Source organism: Cajanus cajan, chromosome 11, assembly GCF_000230855.2.
Source record: "Cajanus cajan strain Asha chromosome 11, NIPB_CcT2T_4, whole genome shotgun sequence".
Taxonomy (NCBI): Eukaryota; Viridiplantae; Streptophyta; class Magnoliopsida; order Fabales; family Fabaceae; genus Cajanus; species Cajanus cajan.
The window spans coordinates 36,411,743-36,428,194 of record NC_138527.1 but is presented as its reverse complement, the minus strand read 5'-3'; the positions used below and the strand labels follow the sequence as shown (position 1 = coordinate 36,428,194).

General features: G+C 31.3%; 1 protein-coding gene across 3 annotated transcripts; it reads left to right on the top strand.

Moving 5' to 3' along the window:
• Window positions 1-6,901: 6,901 nt before the first annotated feature.
• Window positions 6,902-11,219, top strand: LOC109800881 (serine acetyltransferase 2). 3 transcript variants are annotated; one of them, XM_020361795.3, is made up of 11 exons: window positions 6,902-7,027; window positions 7,130-7,489; window positions 7,581-7,778; window positions 8,518-8,577; window positions 8,767-8,862; window positions 8,960-8,984; window positions 9,356-9,450; window positions 9,883-10,049; window positions 10,162-10,235; window positions 10,640-10,699; window positions 10,840-11,219. In XM_020361795.3, exons 2-11 carry the CDS (start codon window positions 7,238-7,240, stop codon window positions 10,875-10,877), a joined length of 1,065 nt encoding a protein of 354 aa, XP_020217384.1. In that variant the 5' UTR covers window positions 6,902-7,027; window positions 7,130-7,237; the 3' UTR covers window positions 10,878-11,219. The 3 variants fall into 3 exon arrangements, with proteins under 3 accessions (XP_020217384.1, XP_020217385.1, XP_020217383.1); XM_020361796.3 differs by lacking the exon at window positions 6,902-7,027 and having other exon boundaries at window positions 7,047-7,489; window positions 9,398-9,450; XM_020361794.3 differs by lacking the exon at window positions 6,902-7,027 and having other exon boundaries at window positions 7,050-7,489.
• The last annotated feature ends 5,233 nt before the right edge of the window (window positions 11,220-16,452 follow it).

The following is a 16,452-nucleotide window of genomic DNA, read 5'->3' as shown; positions in this document are numbered from 1 at the left end:
TAATGACTAAGATGATTTATAGAAGAAAATAAATCATGATCGAAAATTATGATTTCTATAAAATGAAAATCATGATTCTAGTCGATAATTAAAATATATTTTATTAATATAAATAATTATTCAACTCATAAATAAAATATAAAATACACATAATGCAATAATATAGATTGTTTCCATTTTTTTTACAGTTTATAAAATACGAAAAAAACTAAAACATAATAAATGGAGATTAATATTTGCATTAATATAAAAAAAAATCATGAACTAAAATAAACACAAATTAATGTTTTGTTATAATTATTAAGAAAATTGAAAATGTAAAACAGCTTGCTGGTTTATTTATTTTTTAATAATAATCTTGTTAAATTTATTTTTTGTGAATTAGAATTTAGTAAGCTGGTGTCCAATAATTGACAGCGGATAGAGATACGCATGAGTACTGGGCTGGTTAAGAATGGGCTGTAGGGTCTTTCTCCCGGCCCAGCTATGTTGAGACAGATTTGGGTTGGAATTTAAGTGAGATGAAAAAGTTTAACTCAACGTAGTGCATTTCGGAGAGGTTATAATCTCATGTTTCAGAAGTTTTTGAGGAAAAATAATTACTTGAAAAAAACTTTGTTTTAGACAACAGTTTAAATTTGTAAGTAACTTTTTTTCTTGAAATTTTTTTTTTTATGAAGCTGAACATTTGAAACTAATAATTATTTTTTAACATTTTTTTTTCTTTTATAATGTGTTTTTTCATGTTTATTTCACGCCTACAAATTAGTTTTTTTTTTTTCTTTCAAAGGACTATTATTTGCTCTCGTGTATGTACGTGTTTAAAATAGAAATAGTGCTCATCAGTCTTGAGCAAGAATTTTGAAGTTCAATTTCCAAGTCTTGTGAATGGTGCAAATCCTTATTTTTTGTCTTCAGTCCTCAAGGAGATCACTTGTGTGGGGATACTACTTTTGTTGTTCTATACTTAAGAAAGCAAAAACAATAAATAAAATGTATTTAAAACAAGTGTTGATGTGTTTATTGATAAATTTTAATAAAAATTATAGTATATTTTAAATTAAAAAATGATAAGCATCACCTACAAACAAAATCATTTTAAAAGGAATAAAAACGGAAGAAAATGACATGTAATTTAGTAATTCTTATGTCTCCAATGGCTCGTTTGATATAACAGAAGGAGAAAAGAGGAAGAAAGGAGATAATATAGGTATGTGGAAGTAATATGTTTGGTACAGTGTAACACTTAAAGTAAGAAGAAATTTGTTCAACTTAAATAACTTTTGCACAAAAATGAAGAAATTTGTGCGGAAGTCACTGTTTATACGTTGTATTCTTTGTTGTTTTACGCGTATATTTACTGAAATAATTGATAATGTTTATAATATATATATATATATATATATATATATATACTAATAATATATAAATAAAAAAAAATTTAGTAACCACTTCGATCTCTTCATTTGATAGACTATTATATCTTTTTATTGTTAAAAAAATTAATATTTTTATCAAACTCAAGACTATAAAGTTTAAAAATCAATTATGATACTAGTTGAACCAACAAACATTTATTATTTAATCTTAATTTTTCTTTTATTTTAAATAGATGTATAAAATACTTCGATTCTATTAATATATTATAAACATAATATATATATATATATATAACACATTAATTATTGCATGTATATTCAGATAGCATAAAAATTCTAAAGTTGTGTAATTATTTTATAATTTTTGCCGCATATTACTATGTTATATATTAAGTTTAGTGACTTGTTGGGTCATTATAATAAATTTTAATGTATTAAATATTTTATTTATTTTTAAGGGTTATATACATACCATGTACATATATACAATACACATGTAATATACTAAACTTTAAACAAAATAACTATATTATCAATGAGTGTCTTTGTACAACATTCGTGTAAGAGCACTGTTCCAAAATAAGGTCATCTTTAACATGATCCTCCACCAATTACATCTAAGTCATCTTACTAATTTTGTCTTTCTCATATACAAGGAAAAGAAAATGTAAGTTTGTGAATGATTAAACATAACAACTATATTCATATTATACAACTTATGCTACACCAACAACTTAAACACATCCAATTATCAACAATAATCACAACTTTCAATCTTCATATACAACTTTTAACATCAACAACAATATCGACATACATCACTTTCCATCACAACATAAACAACTATAAATGACTGATGTATCGTTACGCATATTAATTTTGAAGATCTCATACAACAAGGGTAAGCAGTTTAAGTGGCTAGAACCTATTGAACCACAACGTTTAACATATCACAACTAGGTCAAACATAAATAATGTTAGGCCTCGTTAGAGTGTCAGGTATACAACTTAGTTTGATTTCTCAAGGTTTGCCACATAAACTAGGAAGGTCTAGTACTATGTTAGGATAAAACAACTTGGATATAGGTCTACCATGATCCTAGTATGCATATCTAAATCGCATATAAGATTATCCCGCCAATTACCCTCCACATATTATGCACCTTTCTAGCAATCAGTTAAGGATTTTACCCATTAACTTCATACTTTACTTAGTTGATCCTTTATACATGTATAACTTAACTTGATCTCATACGAATTTCATATAAAATCCAGAGGAGACAACTTAACACATATAACCACGTAGAAGTCAACTTACTTACTAAAGTTTAAAGGTTTTTAACTAGGCTTTCAGAGCACCATAATATATTCACACAATGAGATACTTTAATTTTTAAAACAACTTTACTCTCCTATAATTTTTATGTATCTTAACTAATACATGTATCTTTATCACATACCTATCAACTTAACAACTTGATTAACTATAACAACATACAACTTTACAACTTAATCAACTTACATCTCAAACAACTTCATACATCACTATACATTATCATAGAATAAAATGCATAATGAACTACCATCAACAACGTCCATTATATCATTGAACCATTGCACTTCAATAACTAAGCAACTTACAAACATCATATTTATTTTAGCATACCACGCCCGATGCTACTCTTTCTCCGCTTGGCATCAATTGGGTTGAGAGTTTTTTGTCTCATTCATGCCCGATGCCATTCTGCTTGAGCCTAACACGAATGAGACAGAGAATCTCCTAGTCTCTCATGCTTGGTGTGGCAAAACCCACGTCTAGTGTCACCACACTAACACTTGGCATCGTCTAGGTAAAGAGTTTTGTCTTAGTCACGTTGGGCATCACTTAACCTTGGGCTCAATGTCACAAAATCAAAGATGTTTCTCTTTCCGCACACTTGACGCCATTCAAACCATATCTATTGTTATCAAAGTAAAGCACCATTGATTTGAGCAACATCTAGTGCCATGAAGGTGTGTCTGACGTGATGAGAATTTATGCACTTGACAGAATCTCATTTTGACTCAAATTCACCTGAAATTAAAAAAAGACTAACATGTAATACATAATACAACATATAGGCATCATAAACAACTCAAAATCAACCCAATATTAAACATTAAACCATGATATTTCCCAAATCACCATTTTATTTCCAAAACACGGTCAAAAACCACAACTCCACTACAAGTCATCATCTCAACTTAATTTAATCTAAACAACCATTCAATAGTTGAATTCAAGCAGTAAGTCATCAACTACAACACATAAATCATTCATTAAAAACTTTTCTTACCTTTAATTGATCTAAAAATAGAAAGAGGGAAAAAAGATGGAAGAAGAGTTCAAAAACTCCACACGACTCTCAGCTCGGGATTTTTGGCTATGCAAACTTTGAATCACCAATCTACTAACTTCGATCAATTATAAGAAGAGTTTGGAAAGAATCAGAGAAAATGACGGGTGAAAAGATTTATCAACTCCAAATACCTTCTCTCTAGTCTTTCTAATTTTCCTTAAATACATGAACTTATGATGTTTACATTTTAAGAAAATTTATATATATATATATATATATATTTATTTATTTATTTTAACTAATACAACTACCTCTAATTAAAACTAACTTAGAGACAACTTAATTCTCAAAGACCTCCTTAACTCCAAAAGCTCTACAACAACAATCATAACAACGAAACAACAATTTATCATATAAATCATATAATTAATAAAATAAGTCAAAAAATACACAATATTACATTTATCCATTTAACTTTTTTTTTATCTAGTTCAACATAAATTAACTAAAAAAATTATCTTCACTCCACTTTCGTTTCTATTAAATAACTTCAACTTTTATTTTATTTTTCATCCTTCCGTTTCTTTCATTTTTTTTTTCTTTTTATTATTATCAAACATAGCATAAGTATTAACCATTAACGTAGTGTCATTGGAGTGTTTTTTCTTCCACAGAGTGATTTTCACAAGTTTAACACGCCATTTAAAAAAAAAAAAACTAGAGTACTATTCTCCCAACTTACAGACGAAAACTATTTTTTTAATGTAAAAGCCACTAACATGTATTTTATCTTACTTAACAAAATCTTTTTACATGTATAATTGATATTGGAACTTTTGTGTATCATACTTAAAAAAAAATAAATGTCTTTTTAATTCTTGAATTTTTGTTTTTAGTCTTGAAACAATTTTTTTAAACTAATTTTTTTCCATAAACTTTTATTGATTTTTTATTTTTAATGCTCGAGTGTTTCTCCTATTAACATTTTGGTTTTTAACATCAAATTATTTTATATATGAATTTTTTTTTGAGACAAACTAAAAACAAAGTTTTAACAAATAAAAATATATTTAATAGAAAAAACAATATCTAACAACTATTTTATGCCAATAATACAAATAATTGAGTCAGACAAAGTTGATGGACATGATCATAATGTAAGTGAAGTGATGCATACAAATATTTCATTGGATGAAGATCTCTGACAAGTCGCAAAGATGACTCCTCAATCTCATGTTGGTGATCCTATTCAATTGGTAGTGGTAATCGTGTTGGGTACAGAGCTGGGACCTAGATTGTGTTTAGTGGGGAATGTCTCTGGACGCCTACAAGACCACATTCAACCTAGTCATAAAGTGACAAAGGAACACGTCCAAAAGTAACCACTTCATGCTTCGTGGTTCACAGTCTAAGCAAAAGTGCTAATTTGTGGAGAATTGACGGTGGCTCCGCCACCCCTTCAGGACAAGACAACTTCTTCTTGTTTAGATCTTATTAATTATTGCTTTGTCTAAGTAATACTTTAGTAATTGTCCTCAATCATTCGGTTGTTGCCATAGTCAAGTTGAACCAACTTTTTGCATTTCTACGTTGTCGTTTATTTGTATCATGGGTTTCATCATGATGATCAACTAAGTAGTTGTTGTTGTTTTTTTCTTCTTCATTTTTTTCATAGTTCATACATATCTATTATTGTAATTAATCTTATTTAAACCGATTCAAATTATTATAAATAATATTTTTTTAAGTATTAAACCTAGTTGTATATGTAAGAAAATATGCAAGATTCAGATTCAAAATTATTAATTGAACTAAAATAATTTTATTTAAGTTGATCTATAAGTTTGATAGTTCAGTTATTTTTTTTTTAATTTTTATGCATTATGTGTAACCTCTCTTTTCTGAGTAGCTAATAGCCTCTCTTATTTGACTTATTGTTAATACAAAGCTTTAATGCACCACCATTTTATTGGGACATGACGAGAAACCTAACATCTTTTTATCTTTTTAAAATATATTTATTATATTAGATAATAAAAAATTATACTAATTCCACTAATAAAAAGTGATTTTCAGATATTCGACAAAATTCGTATAATTTTTTTTATTAACAATCATAAAATATTAAAACACACACACACACACACACATATATATATATATATATATATATATATATATATATATATATATATATATATATATTTCTAACATTAATTTTTATGATCAATAATATAATTCCCTCATAATTTTTGTTTATTTTTGTATTCTTTTATAATGTTGTTTGTCGTATCACATTATTTTCAAATTACAAATTCATTCTGATTTGTTCTCACCTAATAATTAAAAGACAATAGTATAAACTTTTTTTCCTTCCATATTCTGCGATTGCAATCAAATTACTATACATGATGTTACCTTCTGCTAATAATCTGCAATGCTTCGTATATATGATTTATAACCTGACACCTACGATAACTAAATGATTTTTTATGAGATGCATTAGCAATTAGGTATTGTCAATTTCCTTTTTAGTTTCTTAATTTTAAATTGATTTCTTAAACATACACAACCGGCCATATCTCATTGAAGAAAATAAACGAGGGGAAAAAACTCCTGAAGGATCGATCAATCACTTTAACGGGAATGTTTTTCTGTTCAATGTAATAATACATATAGTTGTCTCTACTCAGGTTTTGTTTTTTTTTGTTTGTTTGTTTTTACATAGTTTACTCCCAAGTTTTAAAATTACTATAATTAGTCTAGTTCTAAATGTTAGAGTAATATACATCAAATTTTAGCTTCCAATCTTATTATTGTCATGGTTAATTCTATGCATAAAAAATTAAAACATTACTAATTTTAAAATAAATAAAAGTTGTAATTAACTAATGAATTAATAAATAAATATAATAAAAAATGTAATTAACTTATGGAAAATTAGTAAAAAAATACTAATGGAAGATACTAATAAATTTCTATAATTGTATGTAGCTGGTAGCAAATTTTTTTTTTTACCGCAACTGCATACACAAGGCAGGATTCGAACCCCTGACCTTGCTTAAGCGTGAATCAGCCTTAGGTGTCAGTGAATGTAAAAGAAGTAATAATAGTTTATAGAAAAGAAAAAGAATGAGGGCAAGAAGTGTTGAGACAGGGTATAAAGGTTTTGATTGATGCGGTGGGGTGGGCATGGTGCATTGTGAGCCATTCACAATGCCATATTTATAATTATTTCAGTGTTTTTGTCATATGTGAGATCATCATCACACACTCTGCCAAGTTCCAAAATCTTGGAATCTTTTCCTAGTTTAGTAGTACTAGAAACAACAACATTTTTAATTTGGTTAATAATTAGCAGTATTAAATAAAATATTGATTCATTAATTTTGTGGGTGTCTGTATGAACAGTTACATCTGGTAGGCTAGGCTAGGAGGAGGTGCGAGCACTTGCAAATTTGCAATTGCAACTCAAACTCCACGACGGTTCCTACTTCCTCGTCTATTTCAACCCATGCCATGGCCTGTCTGAGCCGCCACCGCCCCTGGCTCGCCTCCTCCGACATGCTCCACCACCGCCCTCTCTCCGCCCACCACCGCCCTCTCCACCACGACGACGCCGACGCCGACGCCGTTTGCCTCCCCCCGCTCTCCTCCGCCTACCGCATCTTCCCCGTCTACGCCATGGGCGCACCCGACCCCACTCCCGCGCCCCAATTCGACGGACCCGACCCCATTTGGGACGCCGTCAGACAGGAAGCCAAGCTCGAGGTCAAGCTCGAAACTTCCAAATCCCTCTCTCGCTTCGGTTTCCTCGTTTTTATTTGAACGATGGTGTGTTTGTGTGTGACTGCGCGTGCAGGCGGAGAAGGAACCCATTCTGAGTAGCTTCTTGTACGCTAGTATCTTGGCGCATGATTGCTTGGAGCAAGCATTGGTGTTCGTCGTCGCTAACCGTCTCCAGAACCCCACTCTCTTGGCCACGCAGCTTATGGATATTTTTTCCAATGTCGTTATGCATGACAAACTTATCCAGCGATCCCTTCGTCTTGATGTTCAGGTTTTTTTCATTCCATTTTTAGTTACACTCTTTTTAGTGTATTGTCAGTTACCTTTCATCACTAATAGTTTGTAGTTTTCAATAAATTTTTATTTAGACAAAGCTTTAGATACAGTACTATTTGTACAATTGATATTATTCTCTAATGAGAATTGAAGTTGTACTATATACAGCTGAGTTGAGTAATACACATTTATGCATATTAGTGTCGTGAAATTCAAATTCTGATTGGAGAACAGTATAACCTGTGGAATATAGTACCTAAGTTTTGTCCATGTTAATTAATAAAAACAACTTGTGTCAAAAATATGTAAGCAGCAGTTCTCATCTAACCGAGTGAGTCTCTCAAATTTTCTCTCATACGTCCTTTAATTTTGATTTCATTCCATTCTAGACGAAATTAATTAATGGCGAATTGGGGGCATGACATGATTGAATAAACATAGTGAAGTAGTATCAACTTAAAAACATAATATTAATGGCTAATTTCTTTGCTCAATGTCATTTCCAGTTTGTGCTTCTGGTTCTGTTAATTATAGAATAGGGATGGAGGGACCTGATTGAGAGAATACTTAATAGACTTAATTAGCACAATTGGAATGAGTGAGTGAATAAAATGTAAAATCGCATAATTGTGATATCTGGAAGACTATAAATGCAATTAAGCGTTTTAATTGACTCTTATTGTTTAAAGTTTTGGTGTAATTTGATTTTTACGTTGGTGCCGCTTTTTGAACAGGCATTTAAAGATCGGGACCCTGCTTGTTTGTCATATTGCTCAGCTGTTTTGTATATGAAGGTAAGTCTCTGTGTTTCTTTTCCAGCTGTTTTACTATATTGCCGCACTCCTAATTCACTATTGCTGTGATTGTGTTATTGTGAATCATGTAAAAAAAAATTTCATAATTACAAAAATGTCACTTTTTTAGTTCCCCCCTTTCATTCATTGGACTCTTTTTTGACATTTAATGTTGTGCTATTTCCCCAGGGTTATCATGCTCTGCAAGTACATCGAATAGCCCATGCATTGTGGCACCAGGGACGCAAAGTTTTGGCCCTGGCTTTGCAAAGCCGTGTTAGTGAGGTAGTTTTCTAGTTGGTTAGCCTTTACGAGTCCAATAAAATTAAGGGAATGTAATTTTTCTGTTGCTGATTATAATTGCTCGTCTTTTACCACACAGGTTTTTGGAGTGGACATTCATCCTGGTATGTTGGTTTCATCCTGATTATAGTTAACATGTATTGGATGATTTTGTTTAGGGAAAGCAATCGATTTACTGTTGTAAATTTCTATAAGAGAAGCAATATAATGTTGCAAATAGATTCATGTTCTGCCAGCATTTTTCTGAAAATGAAAATATAGATGAATGAAGCAGAAGGTATTCTTGAGGGTTCAATCTTTAATTGTTGGTGGCACATAGATAATTGATTTCTTCACTTTTTATTTATAGTAGGACAACCGATAACTTGAGTTTTGTGTTGAAGGATGTTTGCCTCTTTATTGAAGACATTGAAAGCTCTTTGGTCTTTGATTATTATTATTTTGAACTTCATCTTTTTATGGTTTTCTTATATAGCTGCGAAAATTGGGGAGGGAATTTTATTAGATCATGGAACAGGTGTGGTTATTGGTGAAACTGCTATTGTTGGAAACAGAGTTTCAATGCTGCACGTGAGTTGTGATTCTTCATTAATTTGTTTTATGATTATTTTTGCTAGCTCTTTTGCAAACTTTAATCATTTCAAATAAATTAGCTTTTTATTATTTCCTAAACGATGCCATTTCAGCAAATTGGCTCTTGCATAAGAGGAAAACATTTATGAATTATTTGAAATAAATATGTTCTCAACACCTTCGTATTTTCTACACAAGAGACTGGCAATAAATAGCTAACAGCTTTTTTATCCTGGAAAGTGGAAACAGTTTCTGAATGCTAATCTCTGATTCTACTTTTCAACTTTGCTTCTATTTTCTTTATTTCTACGAAGAGAAAACATTTGAGAAATTGTTTTATTTTAATACTTATTATTCTTATCTTGAATTAAAGCTGTTTTAAAACAGACATTCATTATGCTCTTTGCATGATATATCTGATTTTGACAGGGTGTAACATTAGGAGGCACGGGAAAGGAAATAGGTGATCGCCATCCCAAAGTAGGTGAAGGGGCACTAATTGGAGCTAGTGCAACTATACTTGGGAATATAAGGATTGGTGAAGGTGCTATGATAGCTGCAGGCTCCCTGGTGTTAAAAGATGTCCCTCCCCACAGGTATTAATGGATATCTTTTAAACAATGTTCTTGCAGCTTCTACCTGATTTTTTTTTGTTTTTTGTAATGATAGGTGATGTTTCTTTATTGTTTTATTTGCTTTGTTTTAAAGCATTGCGGCAGGGATACCAGCAAAAGTTATTACTGGTCTACAGGAGCATGACCCATCTTTAACCATGAAGCATGGTAAGTAACACTTGGAGCATGACTTATCGTTGAGAACTACTTGTCCCTTGATTCATTGAAACAGTATACTAGACCAATTCTATTTTAATGAGCTTGCCAAAAGGCAATAGTTGTTAACAGATGATATGCTTATAGTGTCAAATTCCTGTTACCTATGAAAATATATTTGAAATTACTTTTCAATTCATATTATAAGAAATCCACCAATAAAGGAGCCTCTCTGAATCATACATAATACTTTAGACGTATTGAATATCAAGCTCTGGTTTCTATGTTCTTTTAACTTGTTTTTTTATGCGCTAAGCAATGTTAGTAGAAGAATTGTTATTGTTATCCCAATATTTCAGTGTGCATGTCATGTGATCCTTGTATCTTGCATAACTTTTGTTTTTGTGATTCTGCAGATGCTACTAAAGATTTTTTCACACATGTAGCTAATAACTTCAGAGATGAAATGCCCAATGGTTAGCTTTCTTCCCGTCTTTTAATCCTATTTGAATATGATAAATTTTCGCTAGGGTTAAAAAATTTCAATGCTTAAAATGACGGATCCTCACTTATATTTTCTCTCCTCTGCCTGTCTAAATATATTGAAATGTTTCAGGAGCTAAAAATCCTGATATAAATGGAGTGAACAATTGAGAGGTTCGGCAGCGCAGAGCTCATTTGGCATTCATTGACTTCGAAGGAAGGATGGTGTATTGATTATAATTAATATTAGAATCAGGATCAGTTCAAAATGATAATGTGGATCTCATATATTAATAGTACTTTCTACTTTTCATAATTACATTTTATGCAGCTGAGTGCTAGGGTTGTTGCACCAGTATAGCAAATTTCTGTAGACAAACTTAGAAGCAGATGCTACTTGATCTTGGCTTCTGCTTTTTAACTTCTTTTTTTGTCCTGGCAGCATTGTAGGAGGAGGGGGGTATTCGATCTGGTATTTATCTCTTCATATATACTAAATATAGTTTTGATTTCTGCCTTGTAGTTGAAAATAAGCATTTTTCTTTAATAATATAGAAGACATTTATGTTTATATTGTATTTTTCTCCGCACAAAAGAAAAATAAAATTTACTTTTTCATGCAGTATGATGTGGCAATAAATATGAATTTATTTCATTTTAACTAAAATTAATTTTGTAAAATAAAATTATTTAAAATTCAAGTTTATGAATGTTTTTTCAAGTAAAATACTACAAATTTAATCGGAGATGTTTGTATTTAGGTTTGTGTATGTTGTATATACGTTTCATGGATTAGATTTTCCAAATATCTAAACTTGTCCATTTTATAAAATTGGTCCGATTAATTGAATCATTTTTAATAAAGTAGATTGGTTTGCTTTTTTTCTTCTTCAAATGGATTAGATTTTAATTTGAATTGGTTCTATATAGTTTAGTTATCGGCTTTATACTCGTATAATTTGATTTTTCATAAAATGTCTATATAATAACTAAGTCATAATAGAGTGACATCAAAAAGAGCCATCAATAAAAGACTTTTCATCAACTAGACAAGTCAATATGTAAATTTGTCCTGCTATTATATTAAATATGAACATTGCAATTCTCATTACAAGAAAAAGAAGGGTGCTTGTAGAAAGAATCAACATACAAAAACAATATTAATTAATAACTTAAACGACTTAAGCAACAACTTTCATTCACCATGCAATTTTAACTTATGATCAAGTATCACACATACAACTTTCTACACAATACAACTTATTAACTTCAACACAATCAATATAAATAACAATAAATAACTAATGTTTCTTCACACATATAAACTAAAGAGATCTCTTACAAAAAAGATAAATAGTTTAAGTGGTTAGATCTTATCAAATTATAACATTTGACGACTTATCGCAGTCAGGTCAAATATAGACAACGTTTGACCTCAAAGAGTACTAAATTTGATTTCTCAAGTTTTGTCATTTGAATTATGAAGTCAATTATTACTGTTAGGGCATTACAACCAATGTATGAGTCTATCACGACATTAACTTACAATACAAAGCCTCTTATAATATTAACTTGCCAACTATCTCTTAAATACTATGTCCTTCTAATATTCAATAAGAGACTAAGTCTCTGACCATGTACTTTACTTGATTGGTCACTTTATTATACATGTATATCTCGATCTTGTTCACATATGAATTCTATATAAAACCTAGAGGAGACAACTAAAAATAATTACTTATTTAAAAATCAACTTGTTTATTGAAGAGTTCTCAACTGAACTCTTGGAATACCACAACTTATATTCGCACAATGAGATATTTTAATTTTTAGAACATCTTTTACTCTCCTCTAATTTTTATGTATTTCAACAAAGACATGTATCTACACTACATGCCTAATAACTTAACAACTTAATCAACTATAACATCATACAATTATACAACCTCATATATCAACTTACAACTTAACAACATAAACATCATTAAATAGTCTATCAACTCAACATAATGAGTATCAGCATACCATCTTTATTATACAACTTAATCATCATCTTTCAATCATAAAACAACTTAAAACATCACATTATAATCATGCAACTCATGCTTAACGCTATCAAAGTAGAGACTTCTTATCTCACCCGCACCTAGCACCCAACTACCTATGTTTGACGTGGCTGAGGCAAGAAGCCTCCCATTTAGGCATGGCAATGAGGCGGGTCGGGTACGAGTTTCATGATATCCGTCCCCGCCCCTGCAGTTCAAACCCATCCCATCCATGTTGATGGAATCATGCCTAGGAAGGCAAGAGGTGACATATTGAAGGAGCCAAGAGGAGTTGGTTAGACATGAAGGTGTGGGCCAGTCAAGGCCCAATGGGCCCGATGGGCCTGGGAAGGCCCAAGTTGAACTTTTCATGGGCCATATTTTGTTATAGCTAATTTCATATGTTTTGTATACATGATGCTAGTATAGGTATCATATATTTTGGTCTTGTATTTTGGACCACATAGAATAGCATTTTAGGTTTTAGGCTAGTTAGGCCTAGTTTTGGGCTTCATGGGCCTTTGGGCTTTTGGTACCCAATATTGGGCTCATTTTCATTCTTGTAATTTTTCCTTTCCATTGTAATTGTTTGACCAATGTAATTAGGTCATTAGAATAGGAAAATACAAGGAATACTAAAGTATGCTAATTAGGTTAAACTAGGTTTAATTTGGAAGCCATTTAAGTTACATTTGAGTCACATGTTTTGCACCATTGGTGGCTGAACATGTGACACTCAAATTAACCCTAAATGACTCTCAAATCAGACCTAAATGTACCTTGGTACCTAAATTTTCGGACTTACACATGTGCACCAAAGTTTGAATTCAAATTTCAAATTTGAATTCAAACTTTAGGCGCCAATTTGTGTAGCTTTGGTTTAGGTGCCTATGTGCTTCATTTCCGTGCATACTTAAGTCCTCCCTTCACATTTTTGTATTCACTTTTGAGAATAATGAAATTTGAGAGCTTATTCAGCCAAATTTCTTCAAGAGTCACCAAATTTAGAGAGCTACACTTTTAGGAACCCTTTTAGGTTTCCTCCTCTTTGAAGTGAGCTTTCCCTTGAACCTTAAGCTTGGATGCTTCCATCCAAGGCTTAAGACTTCTTCCAATCCGTGAATCATCCTCCATCTAGTGTTCATCATTGTGGTTTCCATCTCCTTGAAGAAGATCCGAGCAAAGGAGAAGCTAAGGAGAAATCATCTACCACTCCTCCTAACCCTTTCCATCATTTTTGGTATCAAGAGCAAGGTTCTTCAAGGAGATAAGTTGTTTCACTTTTGAGTCCGTTTCTTCTTGTGTTCTAGTGTGTTCATTGTGTTCTTCTTGTCTTGTTTGAGTTTATTTTCGGATCTATATGTTTTGAATCAGATTTTGTTCCATAGATCCATTGGTTGATTGTTTTTGAATTTTCTTCCACAATCAACATGTTTAGGACCTATTAGCTTGTGCTTGTTTTGATTTAATTTGAGTCTCTCCATTCTTGTATGTGTCCGTGATTGGACTTCATGCATTTGCATTAGATTTTGATTTTTAATCCATGTTTTGTCTTAGAGTTTGTGTTTAGTTCTTATATGTTCAAAAACTCCTTGAATAGCATGTTGACCTAATTGTTTTTTAGTACATTGTTCATCATTTTTTGATTCGGTCATACTTCTAATGTGCCTACCTATATGTGCTTTTTCTTTTACCTTATTGTGTTCATGATTTGCTATTAGTCCTAGCAAGTTTCCTTAGAGTTAGGTTTCCTTTGTGTTCTTAAGTTTTCAAATCACATTCCATTGAAAATCTTATAAAAAAATTTTGACTCAAAATTTCAAGTGTAATCCTACTTCTAGTGCACTAATTTTGTGGATTCAAATTTTAAAAAAAAAGTGAGTTAAGAGGCTGGAAAACAGAGTTTAAAACAGAGCCTAAAGACCTAATGTTCAAAAGAAAAAGAGTTCAAAAGAAATCCAAACCAAAACCTAAAGACTAGTGCACTAGTTTCTCAAATTTACTTGAATTTTGATCTAATTTTTGGCTAACTTGTAGTCTCGGTTTCTATAGCTTGGAATCATAGAAAAATTTGAAACAAAAGGCAAACGCCTTCTCTGGAGTCTTAATTTGAGACTAGAAAAAGAAAGAATTAAAAAAATATATATATAAGACATTTTAAATTGAAAAAGCCGTGAGGTGTGTATTGATAGAAAATCATTTGATTCCTTGTTATTGTTTTGACTACTACTTTTGCTATACTTATCCAATTGCTTTCAAATTTTTTTTTTGTTCATCTACTCTAGTACCTATCTAGGAACATTCCTAACTGAGTGCTAGCTTTATTTGGAGTCTTATTTTCTAGTTTTACTTGTTGAACCTCTTTGAGTCTTGTCATATATACATATTACTCTTAACTTTTGGTATAAGCCTTTCAAATTGTGCTTCTATTGCTTGTCTAGTTTTCTTTCAATAATTTCCCTGTGCTGGAAGTGGCCTCAAATCCTTGCTCAAGGATCAAGCATTGCTCAACAAAGAGTAGGAAAAGTTTGGACACTAAGACCTAAAAATTTGACCTAATTTAGTGACCAAAACTTCTCCTAAACTTCCTTCACTTGAGTGACCATTCCTTTCACCTTGTGAGGCAGCCACCATTAACCTCTTTTGTTGTGATTCTTTGCAGGTCCAGGAGCATCAAATTTGAAGGATTAGTGGCAGATTAAGACACTTAAACAAGTGTTAGAAAAGTTGAACACAAAAACCGTCACTAAATTGGTCACCAAAACCGCCATTTATTGCTTTCTAGGCTAGTTTAAATTTTGCAATCTCTCTTGTATTTTAAAATCAATTTGTAAAGCTTGGAGGGAGTATTAAGAAGCTGGTCAGGTATATCTAACTCCTTGTTAGCATCCTCACGTGTAGTGCTAGTGGAAGTGGCTTGGAAATTTCATATGTTTCAAGCTTCCACTTAGGATATCCGACTAGTTGCTTACATTGTTTCCTTTAAGTTCTTTGTCTTTTAATTGCTTTATTTTGCTGCCTTGAAACGTCTAGACTTGTGTAGATTTACTTGCTCACGTTTAGTTTAGTCTCAAAAAAACAAACAAATTGTGAAAAAGCACTCAAAATTTTTGTGAAAAGTTTTGGGGAATTGGAGATACCACAAAGGAGTTTAGTGATTTCCACTTGAAAAGGCTTGGTTATTAAGTGGCTCTTTGTAGCTCACCTCCCTTGATAGTGCAACTTGTACACTTAGACTTCCAATTGTTATTTTCATTCCTAGAAAATACCAAAAACATTTTATAACTTTTTGCATAGCATATACAAAAAAATTCTTTTGTTTAATCATGAGAAAATATTTCTCAAGTGGTAGTGAATTAAGCTCTCCAAAAGGTTTTTCACATTCTACTCAAAGGCTTAAATCACTAACACCTTGGACAAAGCAAGAAGCTTCAAAAAAAGAAAAAGAAAAACTTGAAAAAAAAGCACAAATTGCAATTTTAGAGGAAGAAATTCACATTATTAAACAAAAGAGAGAAAAACTTTTAGCAAAAGAAAAATTGAGAAAAACAAGAGAAAAAGAAAGAAAAAAGGCATTGCTCTTAGGGAAGAGTAAGGAGGAAAATAATTCCTCTAAAGGACTTGTGAGTGAAGAGAGTTGTTCTACCACTAAAAATCATTTACAAAATACTCTCTTCATAAATAAAGACCTTAACTCTTAC

What these genes read in the sequence shown, in the direction of transcription:
- LOC109800881 (XM_020361795.3), top strand. Translation starts at nt 7,238, where the DNA reads ATGGCCTGTCTGAGCCGCCACCGCCCCTGGCTCGCCTCCTCCGACATG. An exon ending in GACAGGAAGCCAAGCTCGAG is followed by an intron (nt 7,490 to 7,580) that starts GTCAAGCTCGAA and finishes CTGCGCGTGCAG; the next exon opens with GCGGAGAAGGAACCCATTCT. An exon ending in ATCTTTAACCATGAAGCATG is followed by an intron (nt 10,236 to 10,639) that starts GTAAGTAACACT and finishes GTGATTCTGCAG; the next exon opens with ATGCTACTAAAGATTTTTTC.